The 17,463-nt window shown below is 35.0% G+C and overlaps 1 protein-coding gene across 3 annotated transcripts in view; it reads right to left on the reverse strand.

The window, feature by feature from the left end:
* The window catches only part of LOC149961959 (BAI1-associated protein 3-like), a 212,876-nt gene that overhangs the window by 60,397 nt on the left and 135,016 nt on the right, over positions 1–17,463 (reverse strand). For all 3 annotated transcript variants that reach the window (XM_090177567.1, XM_090177561.1, XM_090177551.1), the window contains exons 2-3: positions 4,853–4,940; positions 1,595–1,678 (exon numbers count right to left, since the gene is read on the reverse strand). In XM_090177567.1, the coding sequence (XP_090033693.1) occupies positions 1,595–1,678; positions 4,853–4,940 (172 nt within the window). The remainder of the gene's footprint in view (positions 1–1,594; positions 1,679–4,852; positions 4,941–17,463) is intronic.

The raw sequence follows: 17,463 nt of genomic DNA on the forward strand, positions 1-17,463 counted from the left end.
TTTTGGTAAATAGAGACTTGGCACTCCGTAGCTTTGGCCATGGCCGCCATTGTGGTCATATTTTTCTCCCCACGATGAAAACTATTGAAAACAAAAATTGTGACGTAGCACTGACAAGTCCCTGTTTTCACCTAGGTAGAGTTAAAATAGTATTTTTTGGTATTTTGCCACCTGCGGAAAGTGAAAATATTATATTTTGGTACTTTTCCAACTGGGGAGAGTTAAAATAGTACGGTTTTGGTACATTTTCCCCTAGGTAGAGTTAAAATAGTATTTGTTTTGTTTGTATTTTACCACCTGTGGAGAGTGAAAATAGTATATTTTGGTACTTTTCCACCTGGGGATAGTTAATGGTTTTTGGTATTTTTCCATTTGGGGAGGAGGAAAATAGTATTTATTTTTGGTACCTTTCACCTAGGGATAGTTAATGGTTTTTTTGGTATTTTTCCATTTGGGGAGGAGGAAAATAGTATTTATTTTTGGTACCTTTCACCTAGGAAGAGTTAAAATAGTATTTTTGGTATTTTTCCACCTGATTGGAGTTATACAAAAGTATATTTTGGTACTTTTCTACCTTTGGATAGTTATTTGTTTTTGGTACCTTTTCACCTAGGAAGAGTTAAAATGGTATTTTTAATTTATTTTTCCACTTGGTTAGAGATAAAATAGTATGGATTGAGTAGTTTTTCAAATGGGGATAATTAAAATAGTATTTTGTTTGATACTTTATGCTAACCCTTCTTAGTATTTTACTGTGGTTTTCATATTTGTAGGAGAGTTGGAGCTGTTGGACATAAGGATATTCTTCTAGTAGTCAGCCTGACTAGTAAGCCTCCTATCTTAGTAGTCACTGACTAGTTTGTGTAAAAATGGGTGTACAACCAACATTTGGCTTTACCCGTCAGAATTAAAATAGGAATTTATTATCACTTGAGTTACGTGACTTTGGCCGATCACAATTTTTTCACGACTTAAGAGTATTTGACTAGTTTAAAATATTTTCATTGATAATATCATCAAATGACGCATTAATTTGAGATCGAGGTTCTGAATCAGAACTTGTCTGAGGTGGACTCTTGATTTGCTACAACCATGTTGTGATTTGTTTTAAATAAAATGGGATTGATGAATGATGAATTTATGAGACGCCATATTCGCCATTATTTATGAATATTTAGGTACATTTTTCACTAGTCAAATTGACTAGTGAGCTCTCAGATTTCGATTAATTTTAGTAGGCAGAGCATTTATTTTAGCAGTCAAATGCCGTGACTAGTGCCTTATGTCCAACCCTGATTTGTAGTACAATAAATATATATAACTATATTTTAAACGTATGGAAAAGGACTATTTTATTCCAATCTTAGTCGGATTTTGTCTTATTCTTACAAGACAGTTTTTAAAATAAAATTTGAGCTGTAGTAGTGATTATCGAATTTAATACTGTTGTTTTTCCATACCGCGATATACCATTATTTTTTAAATCATGTATACCTGTTTTAGTAGGTAACCTACTGCCTAAGTCCCGTACAGTAGTAAAACTCCTATATTTTCCTAATACTCCTATATATCCAATGCAAAAAACTTCACTTACTTCTTTTTTCCCAATTTTGAAATCCGCAACTGCAATTCCAACATCCGCTTCCTTCGGAGGAGGCTTCTCCTTTTCGGTGTCATCCTAATTAATTAATTAATAGATTAATTAATTTTTAAGAAAATAACTCTTTATTTTTCATTGGATAAACAAGCACTACAAATTTTAAATGTTATGTCTAAACTACGCTTAAAATTGTACCAATAATTTAATAAACTTAACTTCTAAGGCAAAGGTAAAATAAACTTCTAAATCCACTAGAACCTAAGACACTAATTTTCTATGGGTGGATATTTTTATTTAACCGACCTTGATGTGGTCACCATCAGCGTTATGACATGCGTCATATTTTTTGCGTAACTATAAAAGTTATTATTTTATATAAAAACGTTTTAATCAAACCTTTAATTTAAAGGGGAACTGTTACCACCCTAATATTGGTCGGAACTGTCGTCTGCTACGACATTCTCCTTGGCTTTATAACCGAGTTATATTCGTAGATTGTAGTTTATCGTGTTTATAAAAAGACTTACATACCGCCCTTTCTCAAATTTTTGCCGCTTCATTCTTTTGGCGCTGCACGTAGGTTCAACCGCGATTTCTAAAATTTTGGGAGCCTTTTGTTGTAGGTTACGGAAAAAGTTGCGTAACTTTTTAAATACTTTTCCAATAACTATAAAATTTCAGGGACATTATCATTAATATATTTTCTATCATTCTGTAAAAAAAACCTCGTAAACTTTGGTTTTGGTGACAATTCCCCTTTAATAAAAAATATTTAAAAATATATATTTCAATAAATTCATTAAAAAAACATCCGATTTGTCCTACTGGAGCGCCTGTAGAAATGTTTCACACTTGCTACACTGGTCATTGGTGTTCAGGGAGAAGTTAATTTACAGGGTATAGACAACTATCGCCATCTACAGTGCTACTGTGGAAGTGTTCTCCGTTTTACTCCTTTTCAGGAAGGTTAAGTTAATAATTTAGGCAAATGAACGACATCTGTTTTAATCGAGGTTTATTCGTTACACGAAATGGTGTTATCCAAATCGATTAACATTAATAATTAACCAAATATATCATTAATTAGTTTATAGCGTGTTTTAGCCGTTTGAACAGCTTCAAAAATAGTTTAAATTGAGTTCGTATTACTATGGAATTAGGTCCTTATTAATATTCTAAATTATAACCTAATTATATTTTGCAGATCCTTATCCAAAGGATCAGTGCTATGGCATCTGTAATTTCAAATAACTTATTTTTTTAACTTAATTTAGCAAAATTATATATGAATGAACCTTAGAAATGGAAAAAGTCTTATATATAAACGTCTTTAAATAATAGACAATCGGCTTTATTTAGTTGAATTATGATTACAGGGAATTTCGCAAAAACTATTGTAATCTTTGACTAAATAATAAATTTCACTTTCTAAGGGTTGCAACTGAGTATGGGGATAAAGAGTTTGTTTTTTAATATTAATTTTCTTTCAAATAATTCTAGTAACGAATATTCCAAATAAAATAATTATATAAGTAACATAATAACAATAAGTATGACAATTGCCAAATAATTATATAATTTTTTTAGTTTTTCCGCAATCAAAGTTTAGTTCAACACAGAGCCGCCTTGCGCGTAAATATTCCCAAGAAGAAATATACTATTAAAATCGGCTGCAAGTCCAAATCGGGGCTGGGCAAGAGTGACAATGTCGGAAAAAGGTTCGTTAAGAAAATTAACATTAAAACCATAGCAAGTGTCATACTTATTAAAGTTATGTTAGTTATGATAACTCTAATATCTAAATTTTCCCTTTAACCTATTTTTCATACGATTCTTAATGTACTAGTTTAATTTCTATATTAAATTAAAAAATTTGGAAAGTTAAAATAATAGGGGATAATTTTTTTTAAACATTTTATACATGTTTTAATATTATCAGAAGTTTGTAATATAGTGTAAGTATCCACATCACTACCCTGCGAATGTTATACTCATACTTTCTCAGGGCACACCTGACATTTAAAAATTCGTTTAGGAAAATAGTGAGAGATCAAATACCTCATATTATAATTATTTGCATAAAAGTTCATTCTTATGGTAATGTAAGAGGTAATTACTGGAATAACAAGATTATCGTCGAATCTTTTGGGGTAGGGGTGGAAATTTTTACAGTAGGTGTATAATACGTATTTATACTTAAATTTACTAATTATGTTAGGGAACTAATTATGTTAGGTAACTATTTTTGTTAGGGAACTAATTATGTTGGGGAACTATTTTTGTTAGGGAACTAATTATGTTGGGGAACTATTTTTGTTAGGGAACTAATTATGTTGGGGAACTATTTTTGTTAGGGAACTATTTTTGTTAGGGAACTATTTTTGTTAGGGAACTATTTTTGTTAGGGAACTATTTTTGTTAGGGATCTATTTATGTTAGGGATCTATTTATGTTAGGGATCTATTTATGTTAGGGATCTATTTATGTTAGGGAACTATTTATGTTAGGGAACTATTTATGTTAGGGAACTATTTATGTTAGGGAACTAATTATATTAGGGAACTAATTATGTTAGGGAACTAATTATGTTAGGGAAATAATTATGTTAGGGAACTAATTATGTTAGGGAACTAATTATGTTAGGGAACTAATTATGCTAGGGAACTAATTATGTTTGGTAAATAATTATGTTTGGTAAATAATTATGTTTGGTAAATAATTATGTTTGGTAAATAATTATGTTAGGTAACTAATTATGTTAGGTAAATAATTATGTTTGGTAACTAATTATGTTTGGTAACTAATTATGTTAGGTAACTAATTATGTTAGGTAAATAATTATGTTAGGTAACTAATTATGTTAGGTAACTAATTATGTTAGGTAACTAATTGTGTTAGGTAACTAATTATGTTAGGTAACTAATTATGTTAGGTAACTAATTATGTTAGGTAACTAATTATGTTAGGTAACTAATTATATTTGGTAACTAATTATGTTGGGTAAATAATTATGTTAGGTAAATAATTATGTTAGGTAAATAATTATGTTGGGTAAATAATTATGTTAGGTAAATAATTATGTTAGGTAAATAATTATGTTGGGTAAATAATTATGTTAGGTAAATAATTATGTAAGGTAAATAATTATGTTTGGTAACTAATTAAAGGGTCGATAATTGTTTTATAGAGGATTTTATGCCGTAAGGTCCCTCAAAAAAAATTTGAAAAACCAGGATAAAATATTTTTCTTACCTCTCTGGCTACTTGCAATCTGCGATTCTCCTGTTTCCAAGACAATGCCGTGAAATTTTCGAAAAAGCTCCCATCTGACTCTTGAACCCTGCGAGAAGACAGATAACAACGGATCAAAGACTCGTCTTCGGCGCTTCGCACTCTCATGTTAGCGCGCTGTGTCACTCGTTAGGGATTCGACGAAGCGTATTACGAAGCAATGGTTTTACAGCGAACCCCCTTGAAAGCGGCCTTCGCCTATTTACACAGCGGCTTTGAAACCAAGGCTTAAAACCCGACGAGCTGCAACGCCGATATTGAAATGTGGATTCCATACGCGTACGTACATCTGTAAAGGGGATAGTTTTTCATTTCTAAACCGTTATCGTTGGTGCTGGCATTTCGGTGTCGATGGATATATGTAAAGGTATCTGGCTAATATCAGGAGTTCATTGAGACTAAAAGTATTCGGCTTTGAGCGACGTTGGTCATCTTTAAAAGTTAAATCAGGGTTTCGTTTCTGTTCCATTGGTTTATGGGTAAATTTTGAAGGTCATCGATAAAATGTTTTAAACATAATAGATCGGTTTAACATTTTTAAGGGGCAAAGACGACTTTAAAGGGGCAATATTCATCCGAGGTAACGTGGTGATGGCGTTATTTGTTAGTAGATGGCGCTCTGATAGCAGCATGACGTCATAATTTTGATTTTCAACGAGTGGTTGAAAGTTTTCAGTTTTTAGTGGAGAACGGTTTTGTCGAGATTTAAAATACAAAATTATCTTCCCTGATTTGGATAGTTTAAAATTGTATTATAGTGCCATATATGGCGGAGAGTGTTAACTTCTGTTAAAATTAATTGTTAATTTAAATTACAAAAATTATATATTTTTAATAAGAATTTAAAGTACTATAATTTAGTAATTAATTAATAACTTTATAAAAAAGTTTACTTTTCATAAACTTTATAGTGTCGCCATCTACCTCAAACATTATTAAATAGGAAGGTACCTCGAGTGGATTTCACCCCTTTTTGCATATTTGCCTGTAGGCAATATGTGAATGCGTCTATAGATGTTGCCCAAAAATTAAAAATATAATTGTTTTTTATCTGCGTCACGAGCTTAACCTTTTCAGTACTTTATTGTAATGTTGTAAGTCGGAAAATTTTCCGTATTTTTCCGAAAAAAGTTTGCATTCCATGATTAGTTTAATATTGTTTGCAAATTTAAATAAAGCGGCATTTTCGCCTCATTTTTTCGAATCTAAAAGTAAAACTATACCTCTAGACTAGTTTAAACTGATTAACAATGTAACACTATTAATGTTTTGTAGTATGTTTCCTGTTATTAGACATTTTATATCGATAAAAGTTAAAAACATTAAAAACCCTTAAAAAGTAATTTATGTTTCAATTTTTTATTTTTCCGATTTGCGGAAATTTTTCTGGAAATTTTTCCGCATTTTATTTTTCGGGAAAATTAACAACTCTACTTTATTGGCACGTGTGTTTCGCACGTCGTGGACTTGAAATTCCAAAATATTTATCGACTCGAGCGCGCGCTCTAAATCTACAATAGGTGGTTTCTTTTCGCTTGTTCTCGGACTAAAAGTGTACTCTTTTTACCCTGAAACGTTTTATTCGCCTGTTCCGGGGATGATAATTACTCCGGCCAATCTATTCGCTTGTTCCGGAGTATTAGGGCTACTCTTTTTACTCCTTCTGAAAAGGAGGTGTCAAGAGAGTAAATCGGATTTTGATGTCTGCTAGCCAGAATTTATCTGATAAAAAGGCCGCAGGCAGCCATTATGGAAAAACGTATTTACTCCGACTCGAACTAGCTATTCGCCAGCACAGAATCGGAGTAAAATGACGTCATAGCCTTACTCTTCATTCCCTACTCCGAAATCTCGGAACGAGCGAAAATAAACCACCTAATAATTATAGCTATTGACGTAGAAAAAACATTTACATGTGACCTCCCGTATTTTACAGAATTTAGCGTCATCGTCACAGATCTCGAGGCAAACCACCGCACGATCTCGATCACGTGACCATCACAGGCGTTTCATTGCACTAAACTGTTTCAGACCCGTTACCAGCCGCCAAAACTCGGGTGCGCTCAAAATTTTTTGGGCCGCCCCAATGCTTCGATACTAAAAATCGTAATTTTTAACTCCCACTCCTGAAATTAGTAAATATACCGAAATTGGATTTATTTTGTTATTTTTTAAATTAGAAATTTCAACTTAAAAAAAGGATATTTTGTTAAAAATACAGGTAACCGATGTCATATGATAGTAGTTGGTAGTTGAGCAATCGATTTTTTTGGGTAGGTTGGGTTGGGGATGCTCAAGTATTCATTGGGGGGGCACCCCCCCCCCTTATACGGGCCTGAACTGTTTGCAATTTCGCCTGATTTTCAGTGTTCAAAGACTGCCAAAGGTTCAGTACAGCAAAAATAATAGCGTCATATTCCGATAGAAAAACAAACAAGACGTCCCGTAACAAAATTATTAAAACTTTAACAATTGCCTCTCCCTAAGTTGGCAGTCATATAAATTCACAATACGGCAAATATCAGTGATAGTAAACCATGTATAGTAGATTTTAGAGGATCGGTAAAAAGCCTGGTTTTTAGCCCCCGTAAACCAATCACACTAAGGGAGTCGTCCAAGGTTATTTGAAAAAAACAAGTATCGCTAAGAGTGGACGATACTGTTCGAAAAAAGAAACAAGATAAACACGAAGTACATTTTTACGCCAAAAGGTATTTTTTCACGTTTTTATAGATTAAATATGATGTACTAAATATCAGTTGATAGTTTTTATTGAATTAAAATACCAAAATTAAATATACTAAAATATAAAGCGCAAAAATTACGTAACAATATCAACCGCATTAGATTGCCATTTTGAAATTTTAAGATCACGTGGTACAAACGACCTTGCAAGACTCCCTCGGAGTGTCTCGAGCTGATTGACACGAGGGGAGAAATAAAATGCACTGTGGAAGGGTATCGAAAACATGTCCTCTTAATTTACTGTCCATGAGTAAACGAGCTTTTGTAACTAGCCCACCGTTATCATAGATTCGTTTTGAACCACATCGTTGCGTTATCTTTAAAGGGATTCTAAACTATTTGATTTTAACGTAACTAACGCTAGATTCCCCTGATGGTAGAAATGTGAATTTTTGTGATACAGATCTTTATACTTTATTTGCAACCGAATACTATCGCAACGCCCCTTTTAGTTCGCCATTGAAACCTATTTAGGTAGCGGCTAAAACAGACGCTATTAGTTTTTCCTCATCATTATTCGTCAATTTGACTTTATAAATAATGATACTAGCATTTTAATATAATTTTTGCATCGTTTGCTTATATTTTGATAAGTTTATTTCAGAAAAAACGTTCTTATGATTTTTTAATTTGTCTGTAGCAGACGCTAGATCATAGGCACTACCTCGGAGAAGCTAGCGCCGTTACGCCACCTAGACTCGTTTCGGTCGCGAATAAACCACTATTTAGTAGGGTGGTCCTTATTTTATGTATTTCTTAAATGTTGAGGTAACCCGGCCACCTGAATTAATGGATTTAAAAGTCGCATGATGACTTAGGCCTAAGGTATTAGCCTAGCTGATTATTATTATTACCCTCTAAATTTGTTCCAACGTATGAAAACATAAGAAATTCGGGATAAATTACAGAAAATTTAGAGGTAGCGCTATGAGCTTGAAAATCACCGTTTGTTTTAATGGAATTTTCCAGCTTTTTGCACTCCCTTTAAATTTTTGTTAAATTTATACCATTTGAGAACATAAAAACGAGGACCTACGGTGTATCTAAAATTCTTTTTTTTGTGAGAAAACAAGTAAGATTAAAGCCATAGAAGTAAGAGAGAAGACTAGAGAAGGTCAACAGAAATGAGGTGAGAGAGGAACACTGACAGGGCCCGCAACGAATCTAAAATTCTTCTTTATCTTAAAATCAATCCGAACAATCCCATTTGACAGAATTAAAACGAGAAACTGGACCTACTTTTCGTTGCGGAACTCGACCCAATTATCCTAATCACGATCCCCAAAAGCAATCTTCGTTTAAAAATTAATCCGCGAAACATTTTACGAGTCAAATTAGAGATGGCCCTTCCACGATGCAATGGGTACATCATTAACGAATAACCGAAGCAGTGTTTTTCAAATCAACGAGAAGCAATTAGCCCATACGAAATACGTTGAGGCTTAACAAACGTTCCCTTCAAAGACGCGCGAGGAGCCCCAGAAAGTTCCGAACCTTTATTTTGACTAAAATTTGAAGCTAATCTTTCCCAATTAGAGTATTTCAAGCGCAAAGGGCAAGTCGAGGCTTAAGGAGACGCAAAATCGGGTCATTAAGAATTGGGCGCGCCTACGCCACCCTTCCGAACCCCTTCAAATCAGAAACTCTCCACTCCACTTTCAAGAAAACTAGTTAAATTCCTCTCAGAAGTTGCCAATTACTACATCAACAAGAATGAACTTGGTACTTCGTCAGAGCCTTGGCGTAGTCACATGTATTAGTTTGTATTGACGGTACGAGAATTGATTGAAACTTGTTGAATGGTTTCATCTACGAGCAATAAACACAACACTACCCACACAAGGAGAACGCAACCCGTCGAAAGTCGTGCATTTTATCGTGTACATTTTTCACTGGTTAGACGCTTTAGCGCCTGCTGCCGACGGAAGGGGGAAATTCGGAAATTGTCTTCCCCCTTTCCGTAAAACGTTCAGCGAAAAGGTTCGTCCAATGAATTTTGTACACAACACTGCGTTAGCGTGTTTAAAGGCTAGCTGCGTTCTCCTTGTGTTTGTTGCTCCTAGGTTTCATAAACTATGGACCGATTTCAAAATGAAGTTTTTGCGCGTAACAGTACCTTAACATTATGAGGTACGTATAGCAGGCATATTTACCTGCTTTTATACCCTAACACGGCGGCGTATTTTCACGCGCAAAATTAATTTTAAGATCTACCAATTAAGTTGAAGTTTACAGTTGATTTTCGAATTTCAGAATCGTTATTTATTTATTTTATTGTCCAAATTGGGAACCATTTAGAGTACTCAAAACTTTATTTTGAGTACTCAATTTGGTTTCGGCGGCAGCTTTAGGGTAATTTCATCAGGGGCGGCGTAAATATTAAAAATGAGTTTAAAAGGAATATAACCTTAAAATACATATTTTGGCGGCTCTAATAATAATAATAATCAGCTACGCTAATATTCAAGGCAACACCTTAGGCCCAAGTCATCATGCGACTTTTAAAGCCATTAATTTAGGTGGCCGGATTACAATGCGTAGGAGGGTGGTGACATGCCCCGCGAGCCAACAGCTCCCTACACTAACTATTTACCGTTAACCTCAACAAGTTTTTAAGGAAGGGGAATCCGAAGAGCTCGGGGGAAAACCCCCAAACCAGTGGGAGCTACGCTAAAAATCTAAGTCATTCTCCCTAACTAGAAATAAATACCTTTTTGATATAACATTTAATCTTAGAATATATATCTTTATAGATTATGAACTATTATTATTTTCATACGGAATATTTCTTTACTGGCAAAAATGGTATGAATCGAGGGGTCACACATTTGTACAAAATCCCGTACACTTCTCAAGAAATCTTCGACGAAATCGCGAAATCTCCGACGAAACCGCGAAATCTTTGACGAAATCGCAAAATCTCCGATGAAATCGCGAAATCTCCGACGAAACCGCGAAATCTTTGACGAAATCGCAAAATCTCCGATGAAATCGCGAAATCTTTGACGAAATCGCAAAATCTCCGACGAAACCGCGAAATCTTCGACGAAACCGCGAAATCTTCGACGAAATCGCGAAATCTTCGATGAAATCGCGAAATCTCCGACGAAACCGCGAAATCTTTGACGAAATCGCAAAATCTCCGATGAAATCGCGAAATCTCCGACGAAACCGCGAAATCTTCGACGAAACCGCGAAATCTTCGACGAAATCGCGAAATCTTTGACGAAATCGCAAAATCTCCGATGAAATCGCGAAATCTCCGACGAAATCTCTGACGAAATCTCCGACGAAATCTCTGACGAAACCGCGAAATCTTCGACGAAATCGCGAAATCTTCGACGAAATCGCAAAATCTCCGACGAAATCGCGAAATCTTTGACGACATCGCGAAATCACAGAGATTTCGAAATCCCGTACGCTTTTTTTGGGAATGTCCGACCGCTCGGTATGAATAATCGTATTTTCTTCTAATTATGTTCTAGCAAGAATTCTAAGCGACTTTGTGCACCGATATCCCAATACCAATTTTAGGCACACTAAGCCTAAGCCAAGGCTCCACCACTTTAAATGTACAGAACACGTTGATGATTTATCGTCTACAGAAATCTTTCCACTTTAGTTTGAAAATTCCCATGAAAATCAACACGAAACGGCTAAGCCTAAAGCCGAGGCTTACAACAGGTTGAAGGTCCTTGTAGCGGACGACGCGTTTATAGCGTATGGAAATCTTAGCCCTAACGTTGAAAATTTCCTTAGAAATCAATTGAAATCAGCTAAGCCTAAAGCCGAGGCTTAACCGCGGAGAAAAGGCGCCAAGAGCGAGCGTCAACAGTCAACCCTCTTAAAAGGTCAAAGTGTCAAATTAGATTAGGCTTGACCCCTAGGCCGTCGCGGTCTTCAAACCCGGAAGCGTTCTCTCTCCAATGTTTACAAATCTGTCATTTCATATTTACTGACGACGAAAAATCGCACGAACCCGACGACGTTAGAATTCGCCTCCAAGATTTCGAGAGCAAGATTTAAATCGGATTACCTTAATCAGAACAGCAAAGGCGGCTCATCATTAGACGCAATATCACGGATCAAATTAAGACTCGAAATATTCGAGAATAAGCCACGATTTCGACAAAAATTTTCCGAAAACGAGATGAGCTAAAAATAACTCAAAATTTCGCGTCTCCAATTTTTCCCCAGAATGAATGGATCTGGGAGTCTCAGTTGAAATTGATGGTACGAGTTAAAGGACGGGGAAAAGGTACAGTTTACGATAACTATCCATAGCGAGGCTCGATGGGTTATTATAAAAGGGATTTGCAGTTATAATATTCAAAAGAAAACGGTTGCCATCGTTACCGTTCATTTAGTTGAGAGGCAAATATTATCAAAAGCTTTGGGTGGAAAAAACCCCACTCTCCTTTGGTGCCTATTTTTGTATTTTAAAAGCCAGAAGCTCCAAGAGAATTTGTTTGTCGGGGAATATGCTTGGCTCTGCTGACAGAGATTTCTAAGGTTTCTGTGTTTAGTTTAGGAAGGGTTATTTTCGTCATTCGCGTATTCATGAAACCAGACGTACATAGCACATCTCTAACGACAGAAGTATCTACCTAAGTCATACCAGGAGTTCGTCAAGGTTCTGGCTTAGACAAATGACAGTCCAGGACAGCTATCCTCTCCAAAACGCGTTTTCTGAACGTAGCTCCTGACTACTAGCATAGTAGCACCACTTTTTGGCAAAAATGTTCTAAAATTCAGAATTACCTCACTTTAGGTACAGCTTAAAGACCGAGAACAGAGAAAATTTCCACCCCTCTTATCCTGTACTTAATTTTTTGACGAGTGAAAACTGATTGACATCTCTGACAACTTGATTGTCAGCTCTGACAGCTTGAGTGACCGCCTGGACAATTCCATGTATTGTAGCTTACCTCTTTTTTTGATGCTCATTGTATATATTCTATTCAAAAACAGTCAGAGCCGTCGGTCAAGCTGTCCACGCTGTCACTTAATTTTGCGGGGGTCAAAATTCGCGCACGAGAAAATGGAATCTCTGTTCTCGGCATCATCAGACCATAAGCCTATCATAAGGTCCCCCCATAGGCAAAGGTCTAGGCCAAATATTTGACGATCACATACTAGGGCTGTGCGAGTAGTGGTTTCAGGCAACCGAGTCGGGTATCGAGTACCAAATTCTTTTTCATCGAGTATTCGAGTCGAGTAATATTGAAGTCGAGTCGAGTAATCGAGTACTTGATTAAGGGGAAAATTTCCCTTATTCGAGTCGAGTAATTAAAAAAAAACATCGAGTAATATTTTTAACGAGTCGGGTTATCGAGTACTTAATTAGGAGCTGGTTTTATTTAAGTAATTATGAAATTAGATTTAAAAGGAGTATAAAGTAACTTTCAATGCTGAAAAATATTCTTTTAATTTAAATTAAACACAGTTTCCACAACTTTTTAGGCACCGTTTATTGCCCCAAAAAAGTTGTAAAACCCCATCTTTGAACTTTGAAGCAACGAGGATAGAAAAAACTAATACTCGACGAGTTTATATAGAGAGCAGCTTATTCGAGTAATCGGGTACCCGAATATGCAATTTTTTGGTACTCGGTAATCGACGAGTATTCTCCAATTACTTATTCGAGGTCGAGTTCGAGTACTCGACCTCAAAAAAGGCCGAGTACTCGATGATATTTCATAACTTTTCCACCTTTACAGCCGAGATACACGCGATTTACCATTTTTCCCTAAGGAGAAAAATAAAAATGGTGAAAAACGTCAAGTAAAAAAATACCTCGATGTGGTTCCATATCAGGTTTTAAGTAGCACTGTGACACGTATTACCATTAAAAAATTCATAACTTTACCACCTTTACCACGCGAGCTACACGCGATTTACCATTTTTTATTACCAAAGTTGCGGAGATGCGGTGCAACTTAGATCATATCATTTTAAAAACACAATTAAACTAAGATGCGCGCGTCCTCGGCAACAAGGGCGTTTTTTGCTTATAAAAACTTTTCCAGTCGGTTTTTTTGAAAAATAAAATTTAGGTAGTCGAGAGTATAGTTCAAGGCACGTGTATATTAATTTTCAGAGCTGTATACCAATTTCGAACAATTTATCACCATGCGCTCTCACTATGATCTTGCCGAAATAATTCATCGGAACGTAAACATAGCTATTAGAAATACGAGATGTGTTTCTTAAGGTATTTGTTTTTAAAATTTGAGATTTAGACGCGTTGGACTAATAAACTACTGGACCCGAATCTCGATTACACGCTTGGTGTCCGATATTGGAAATATTTCCACCCAAATATTAAACGCGTAATATAATAAGCGAAAGACATTAGGCGTAATAAATTATATTTGGCTCTTCATTTAACGCACGCTCTTTGCATTTGAGTGGAAACGTTTCACGATTTTCTCGGTAGGAGCGCTGGCGATAGATGCCATGGGGGTTTGGTTTATGATTCGAGTCCAGTAAATACATAGCAATTCTACTGAAGTATAAATCAGTACATTCTTTATTATATTAATTATACTTAATTATATCTGAGTTAATTTCTTTAAATAAATTAAAATAAATTGAGTTTTGTTCCTAATTATCATTATCATAAGTCTATAATATTGTTCCATAAGTTTGTCACTTTGGGGATTATTTTACTGAGAGCTAGTAACAAAGTGACGTCATCACAAGAGGAAAATCTCCCCCTAGCGAGGCGCTGTCAAAGGCTACGTGTGACGCGGGGGAGCAAGCGGACGCGAAACCGCGACGAAGCCCGTAATGCAGTCTGTCTCGCGAATAGCTCTCAGTAAAACTTTTGCATTTGAAGAATCGGAAGTGTCACACTTATGTTAAAATAGTAATACACTAATGGTTTTACTTAGCTAAACCATCGATCGAAATTAACATTCTAAGTAAGTAACGTAGTTGGTAGTTTCGGAAAATGCATGTGAAGAATCGGAAGTGTCACACTTATGTTAAAATAGTAATACACTAATGGTTTTACTTAGCTAAACCATCGATCGAAATTAACATTCTAAGTAAGTAACGTAGTTGGTAGTTTCGGAAAATGCATGTGAAGAATCGGAAGTGTCACACTTATGTTAAAATAGTAATACACTAATGGTTTTACTTAGCTAAACCATCGATCGAAATTAACATTCTAAGTAACGTAGTTGGTAGTTTCGGAAAATGCATGTGAAGAATCGGAAGTGTCACACTTATGTTACAATATTATACACTTACGTCATTATCCATCGCTAAAAATAAATGCATTCTTACTTTCTACTCCCTTTAAACAAAAATAAATTTAATTTGGTCTCCCACTCGAAATTCAATTTGAATTCGCGAACACGTCATGAAGTGACAAAGCACCTATGGGCAGATTGGGCTGAGCCGTCAATGCAAACAAGATATCACTGCTCGGAAATCTCCTCCTATTCAACAGGCGTCATATTTGGTCATGTTTGTTTTCGACCTTATATTGACGATCGTTTCCGGCACCATTCGTTATTGAGAGAGAGAGTGATGTAGGCTCTGTGACCTTTCACGAATTTAGGCCGTTTACCTGTGCATAAATAGGCCAAACTATAAAGCTCTTTCGGTCTTGCCCAACCTGTTAAAATGGGAAGTTTGAATAAATTGATGTAACAAAGAACCATTAAGAGAAACATGGTACATTTCTTTTTGTAAAGCAATATTCGTGTCACCAGAAGCATATAATATATATATATATATATATATATATATATATATATATATATATATATATATATATTATTATTATTTGTAAATTTCAGAAAAATCGTGAAATGTTTCACGGTTTTAGAAGTGTTAGTGCTAGACGAAAAGTTTTAATTTTGTTTGTTTTTCAAGACGAATTATTTCAGTGACGAAATGTCCGATTCCCACCATACCAATTCCTTTGGAGGTTTCGAGTATGCTCTACATCTTGCTCATTGAAACTTTTCGTCTACCAGGTAGCGTTCAAAAACTAACACTTCTAAAACCGTGAAACATTTCACGATGTTTCTGAAATTTACAAATAACAACGATCTCCCCCGAGAGAGTACATACTGAAAATTTCACATTTCTAGAAAGTATAGTGTTTGAGAAAAATGGATGGGTCGATCAAATAAAGACACCCTGTATACAGGATGTCAATAACTCAAAATGTGTTTTAGCTAGGAATTTTTAATTTTCAGGAGACATAGAACGTGCAAGGGGTCATTTGATAACGGAAATTTCCATGACCTTGAACCATGTCTTCAAGGTCATTTAAAATTTATCTCGAAAACCATTAGAGATATAAAGTTGGTTTCAATTAGAAAAGTGAGAACCGTAACGTTTTAGGTCTAAATAACTTTGAAACTACCTAAATTGACGAATAAAAAGTCTAGGGAATTGAGACAAAAACAGGAAGGTCGCGATGAAAATTATGTACCAGAGACCAGGTTGAAGGGCTATTAACTCGAAAAGTACTCATGCTGGAGTATCAAAATTTGCTAGACATACTTATCTATTAGGCAGTCTTTAGAATTTGAAAACTCGGGTGACATTCAACTCATGGTTCAAGGTCATTCAAAGTTTATCTCGAGAACCAATGGATTTAGAGAAATGAAACTTTGTATCTCTAATGGTTCCGGAGATAAATTGAACACATCAAGGTCATGGAAATTTCGGTGCATGTTTTATGTGTCCTGAAAGTTTCAAATTTCTAGGTAAAATACATTTGGAGTTATTGGCCTTGTATCGTTTTTTAGTTAACACCCTGAATAATAAATTGTATAGAGATATTACCTGTCCAATATCCAAATTATATAATTTATGAAATAAATATGAATTTATAAACTATTTTTCATTAATATTCATCTATAAATCTCTAACAATAACCGATTTTCGTTTAGTAACATCGAGAGTAAAACCTATTCGGAACCAATGTAACCTAGGAAAACATTTTATAAGAAATAACCTTAAGCAAAATTATATCTGTTATAAAGGCTTTGAGCTCTTCAGTTAACTTAATATCGCAACAAATATAAATATAACCAAATTTAAAAGAATATAGGCGCTTCAATAAAACATCTTCAAGGAAATCGCCAAGAAGGTAACTTACTAACTTTTCGCCTGTAAACAGAACGTCGAGTTTTTGCTAAGCCTTAATATGTCAAAAAAAGCTACCTTGTTAATGGAAACACTTGTCGCATACCGGAAAGGCGAAAAGTTTCCATTATTTCAACAAGCGCTATATAAACAGTAACTTGCGGGTCCTGGCTCTCGAATATATGCAGGGCTTGCCACCACCCTCCTACGCATTGTAACCCGGCCACCTGAATTAATGGTTTTAAAAGTCGCTTGATGACTTAGGCCTAAGGTGGTGCCTTGGGTATTAGCCTAGCTGATTATTATTATTATTATTATTATTATATATTACTTTGTAACAAAATTGTAACCAATAATCTCTAACTATTTCTATCTAAACTTGTAATAATATTTTGAAGTGAAATAACTTGATTACGGAATACTCATGAGTTTTAAAACACATTTAATATTTAATAATAAAATGAAAAATTAAACATAAGAGCCGTGATGTTGCGGCAACGACACAACGTTTCGAACCTTACATGGTTCTTTGTCAAATGTGTTTTAAAACTCATGAGTATTCCGTAATCAAGTTATTCCACTTCAAATTATACTACCATGACAAAAATCAGCCTCTCTATTTGTAATAATATTGTTGTATTTTTCGTTACTATATGTAATGTATATGATTGTTTGGCATAAAAGGCACCTGGTGACTTAGCCATTAAACCAAA

The sequence above is a fragment of the Leiobunum rupestre genome, chromosome 1 (genome assembly GCF_980474605.1).
Source record: "Leiobunum rupestre chromosome 1, qqLeiRupe1.1.hap1, whole genome shotgun sequence".
Taxonomy (NCBI): Eukaryota; Metazoa; Arthropoda; class Arachnida; order Opiliones; family Sclerosomatidae; genus Leiobunum; species Leiobunum rupestre.